Source organism: Pithys albifrons, chromosome 4 (genome assembly GCF_047495875.1).
Source record: "Pithys albifrons albifrons isolate INPA30051 chromosome 4, PitAlb_v1, whole genome shotgun sequence".
In the NCBI taxonomy this organism is placed as follows: Eukaryota; Metazoa; Chordata; class Aves; order Passeriformes; family Thamnophilidae; genus Pithys; species Pithys albifrons.
This window is the reverse complement of record NC_092461.1, coordinates 4,277,250-4,282,530: the sequence shown is the minus strand read 5'-3', so window position 1 is coordinate 4,282,530 and position 5,281 is coordinate 4,277,250. Positions and strand designations below refer to the sequence as shown.

At 47.5% G+C, this 5,281-nt stretch overlaps 1 protein-coding gene across 1 annotated transcript; it reads left to right on the top strand.

Moving 5' to 3' along the window:
• The first annotated feature begins 229 nt into the window (after positions 1–229).
• On the top strand, positions 230–4,514 carry EDN1 (endothelin 1). The gene is made up of 5 exons (XM_071552969.1): positions 230–557; positions 843–984; positions 1,964–2,122; positions 2,396–2,503; positions 3,255–4,514. The coding sequence occupies exons 1-5, from the start codon at positions 494–496 to the stop codon at positions 3,391–3,393; spliced, it is 612 nt and encodes a 203-aa protein (XP_071409070.1). The 5' UTR covers positions 230–493; the 3' UTR covers positions 3,394–4,514.
• Positions 4,515–5,281: the final 767 nt, after the last annotated feature.

Below are 5,281 nucleotides of genomic sequence, written 5' to 3'. Positions count from 1 at the left end.
AGCCCTGAATCTCTGAACCACCCTGATCCCTGAAGCCCTAAACTCCTGAACTCCTGAATCCCTGGCTCCCAATCCCGATCCCAAATCCCAGCTCAGGTGGGATGCGCGGGCGGTGCGCCCCCTGGCGGCCCCCGGCGCTCCCGTCCCCGCCCTCGGGGCGCCCCCGGTCCCCCTCCCGCCGCCGCCGCCACTCTGAAGTTCGCAGGCGATTTCCTTTCCAGCCCCGGCCTTATCTCGGCCCGCACGTTGCCGCGCGGTGACTAATAGCAGAATAACATTGTCTCGGGATAAAATAGCGCCGGGGCTGTTTACCCGCTCCATGGGGGTTCGCTATAAAAGGGCGCCGGGGACCGCCGCGCCAGCCAGACGCGCCGGGGCGCACCGAGCCGCGCCACGCAGGGCACTCGCCGGGAGGCACTTTACCCGCTTTTTTCTCGACTTTTATTAATTTTTTCCCCTCATTTGCCACACCATCCTCTCTCCGCCGCCCGCTATGGATTATTCCCAGATGATCGTATCGCTGCTCTTCGTACTCTGCCCGGGGCTGCTGCCGGCAGGTAGGTGCCGGTGCGCTGCCCGCGTCCGGACCAGCGGGGACCTGCGGGGTCGCAGCCGGGCTCCGTGCCCTCCTGCGGGGAGGGATGCCCGAGGGATGCTGCGGGGTCGCAGCCGGGCTCCGTGCCCTCCTGCGGGGAGGGATGCCCGAGGGATGCTGCGGGGTCGCAGCCGGGCTCCGTGCCCTCCTGCGGGGAGGGATGCCCGAGGGATGCTGCGGGAGGGGATGCGAGGTTTCCTTGCCTTGTCTTGCCGCGGGTGCTGAGCTCTGCCGCTCCCTCCCGCAGCTCCCGCAGCCCAGGTGGACGCCGCGCCGCCCCCCGCCGCCGCCGCGCTCCGCCGCGCCCGGCGCTGCTCCTGCTCCTCTCTGCTGGACGAGGAGTGCGTTTACTTCTGCCACCTCGACATCATCTGGATCAACACCCCCGAGTGAGTGCAGCGGGGTCGCTTCCCCGGCAGTTCCCCGGCGCTGAGTTCCCTTTTGGTTTAGGAAAGAGAGGAGGGAGATGGGGTGTGAAGGGTAAAATTAAGGACCACAAACTCCCTGCAGAAATGTGAAGGGGAGTAAGGAATAGTTCTCTGTACGGTTTTCCTTATTGCTTTCCCACTTTTCTGCCGGATTTAGCAACGAAACTGCTCACCTGGAGAAAGAAAGCAGGATTTGACCACCTAGATTGAGCAGATAGCTCCTAATAGCCCCAACACACCTGCCTTCCTAAAATCTGGACAGGAGTATTTCCTTTGGGTGCTGCACACCAAAGGTTGCAGGATACTTTTCAGTATGAATCAGAAGCAGACAAAATGCCAAAGGTGTGATTTTGCCAGCCTGAATTTGACTGCTTTTCTTTCCAACAAGTTAGGAGGCTGGAAGGTGTACTTTGACACCAGGGGGGCTCCTTGCTGCCTTTTGCTGCTCCCTGCTGCAAATGAATGCATCCCACATGTTAATAGGATTATGCACAGCACCCATTTCTACTCTTTCCTCACTAAGAAGTAGCAAACCAGAGCTTAACCTAATGCTGCAAACGTTGACTGGTGATTTGTTCTGCTGCTGGGGCTCCTCTGAGCATGGAGGATCTGTTCCTCACTTTTATTGCTTCTTTCAGTGTTGGCAGTTGCCAAAGTTCAAAGAGATGAGGTTTTATTGGTTTCTATGGCACAGGGAGGCACAGCAGCCTTGTGAAAGCACAATTAAAAGGTCATTATCCTTGTCAGTAGCCATGCTAATGAATATGTTGCAGGATCATCAGAAGCATTTGCATAGAAACTGTGACTAATGAGGCATTCCCAATCCCACAACCTTTACTCGTGCAATCAATTCCATTGATAAGATTGCCCAAAATACCCCACAGTGCTTTGAAGCCACAGACTTATTTGAATAACTTTCATGTTGTCTCTTTGATTGTAGGAAGACTGTTCCATATGGTCTGGGAGGCCCTTCTCGATCCAGAAGATCACTGAAGGACATGGGGCAGGAGACTCTCACTGAACCTGGCAGCAGATGCCAATGTGCCAACCAGAAGGACAAGAAATGTCTGAACTTCTGCCAGGCAGGAAAAGATCTCTGGTGCGTCTCTTGTTGCTACTGTTTAAAAGGCAGTGCATGTAAAAGGGATGGACTGTGGTACACTGACTCATTTTGGCACTTGCTGAGTGAATAATCTCCCCAAAGCCTTGCCTGTTACCTCACAGTGCTCATGCTGCTATGATACACACTATGGTTTGGCCCAGAGAGATGGCTTATTACATACCTTGAGAAGTGGTTGATGAGATGCCTCACCTTGTGGACTGCAGACTTGGGGCTTTTTTTTTAACAGCATCACCTTTTCACTTTTAACAGGGCTCAGTCCACAGTGGAGAAAACCTCACGTCACCGAGTCAAAGCCGGCAAGTGCCTTGGACCCAAATGCATGAACCGACAGCTTGTTGACAGCAAGAAGATGAGGCGGTGAGTTTGTTCTCCTCCTGTTGTAGTTCCCCGGAGCAGCAATAGAGAGCACAGTTCACCTGCCTTCAGGTCATCCTGGGCTCAGCTGGTGATTTCAGCTTGAGGATTCAGTGAGGGTGTCTTGAGGGCTTTCCTTCATGCATTGGGTTTTTATCTTGTGAGGACAAAAGTGCTGAGCTCTTCCTACCATCCTCCTCTTTGCATTCAGTGCTCAGCCATATGCCCATGTAAAGATATGGCAGACAGAAGTTTGCCTCCTGAAAAAGACTCTTAGTTCTACTTTCACAAGCAGAACAGGATTTATGGGAGCAGGCAGCCTGGTGATTTTGATTGAGACTTAGGCCCTGGAAGTCTTAAATAATTTTTTGAAAACAGAGCTTGCTTGCTTGCTTGCTTACTTGAAAAATGCACCCATTCATTGGGATCAGGTTTGCCTAAAAGAAGCAAAACAGCCAAAAAGAGTAACACTGGAGACCTCTTGACTGGGTACATGCTATTTAAGGAGGTCTAGAGCATCTATATTTGAGTGAATATTTTAACTTATTTTAATATTTGCATTGATATTATGCATACAATATTTCCTGTGGCTTAAGTTAGCCTAATTCTAACAGAGGTATAGCAACCAACAGTTTATGAGGATCCCATGGCAGAAATCTAGACTGAGGTTTATTTGATCAAAACCTGAATGTTTGCACACTGGAGATGCATCTTGATTATCACAATAATAAATGTGTATTTCTTGGTTTTGCAGGCTGGAAGCCATTGGTAACAGTATCAAAGCTGCCTTCAGTATCGCCAAGCTGAAGGCTGAGCTTCAGAAGGGGCGGAAGCTCAGGCATAACAGGGCGAACAAAAGGCAAAGCATCTGGGAAAGCCTGAAAGCATCCTAGTGGTCAGTTCACCTGAATCCTTCTCCGAAACACTTGGTGAGAAAGCATCACCAAAACTCTCTCTTGATTCCGACATTCCAGGATGGTGAAGGACCTCTCTGTCCAAGTGTTTGCCCAGCGGAGCAAAATGCGAAGGAGGTCCTGTATCTGGAGGTATAAAAACAAAGGATTTCATCATTTTGGAATTCAGATGGATGGATTGAAGGGAAATCCACAGTAACACACTCCAAAAGACATCTGTCTGCAGAAACATTCAAATATTGCTTCTGGAAACTCACCCATCGGTTGAGCAGCTTTCAGGGTCTACATCGAAAGCATCTTGCAAGGAAGACCTCACAGATGTGCTTAGCAAGGACAGAAAGCAAGATCTGAGTGTACAAATTTCAAAGAGAAGAACTCTACTTCTTGATTAAAATGCCAGACTGAAAGCCACAGTGCTACTTTAATCAGGACTTACTGCTTATATACACGTCTACCTCGCGTACTGTTCGTTGCACTCCTGCTAGAGTATTTTTACACCTTGTTATTGCCTTTACTAATCAGCTGCAACCCTTTGCCTTCTTCAGAAGTCTGGCACAACCAGAGTTATCTGAATGTGGGTCAGACACTCTGGTTGTTTGCATAGTCAAAGTCTTTTGGTTTTGGATACCAAAGGACTCTGCAGCATGAAATAAAAGTTACAGAACACTACTAAGTTTCCCATAACAAGGATATTTGGCTAACTGAAGTTCTAATAATAGAGGTTGTTATGTCTTAATGTGCCACCAAAAGTGCACTGAAGTGGGGATGTACCAAGAGGCTATTGAGAGATTTATTCAGGGCCTTGTTTGGTGGAAATGAATTGAGACAAAGGGTTGTTTTGAATTAAGTCAAAAGGCCAATATTGGGTGAATGTTTATAGCAGTGAATTTGTTCACATTGTTGAATTTGCTGACAGGTTGAATCTTATGTGCTTATTTTTTGTGTCTTGTATTTATATTCACACAAGTTCTTCATTATATTTACCATGTTGAATACACATTGGAGCAGGCCATATTGGTCTATGCGTGTTTTATGTATTTCTGTATGAAATTGGGAAATGCTTTATGCCTATCAAGGTAAATATCTTCAGAAATAAAATATTTTTAATTACTGTATTGGCTTGTTTTTCCTTAGGCTGTGGCTCCATGATCATGGAGGTAGATTGCCCCTTGTACAAAGCTGCCCTAGATGAAATGTGTGCACCTGACTGCTTTTCTGTCAGTTTAGCCATACCAGGGCACAGAAGGTTTGTGCCAGATGTGAGACAGCAGATAATACCTGCTCTAGGTTCAGCCTTTCTCATCAAAACTTCATGGCAAACTTCAAATTGGCCAAATGAATTTATCCTTCTCACATGGCTGGTGTCTTTTTCACTCAGCAATACAAACTCTAATGTTGGATTTACTGTGCCATTAAAACACAGGCAATACAGATCTGGGTATAGATGAACTAGGGAAGAAAACACATGCACTGGGGGCTCTGGGGGCTCCTCTGGACTAGGCAGTATTATGTTAGTTACTACCATGCTATCCTAAAAGTTTCAGCCCAGCAAGTTAAAGATGGGAGTCCTCAATGGAGTTTCAATGGGACCCAAGCCCAGGAAAGAGCTAGAGCAACAGTTAAATTTTTACTTATCTCCAAATAATGGCATGAAGTGGTTATACCTAGAAAGATGCTTAAAGCAAATAAATGGATTTCATCATCTCTGATCCTACAGGGAAAAAAGTACAAGACTTAATCCATGGATAAAACTGATTGGTTTGGTTTTTTAAAAACAAACCTTTACAAAGAAATACAGTACAAGGAGTGTGACACAAGCACTGGCACTGAAATTGCTCTGGATTTCTTGTCAATATTCATTTGTTTG

Excerpts from the sequence above, each read along its gene's own strand:
- EDN1 (XM_071552969.1), top strand. The coding sequence starts at position 494 with ATGGATTATTCCCAGATGATCGTATCGCTGCTCTTCGTACTCTGCCCG. Across the intron at positions 985-1,963 it reads ATCTGGATCAACACCCCCGA|GAAGACTGTTCCATATGGTC; the intron begins GTGAGTGCAGCG and ends CTTTGATTGTAG. Across the intron at positions 2,504-3,254 it reads GACAGCAAGAAGATGAGGCG|GCTGGAAGCCATTGGTAACA; the intron begins GTGAGTTTGTTC and ends TTGGTTTTGCAG.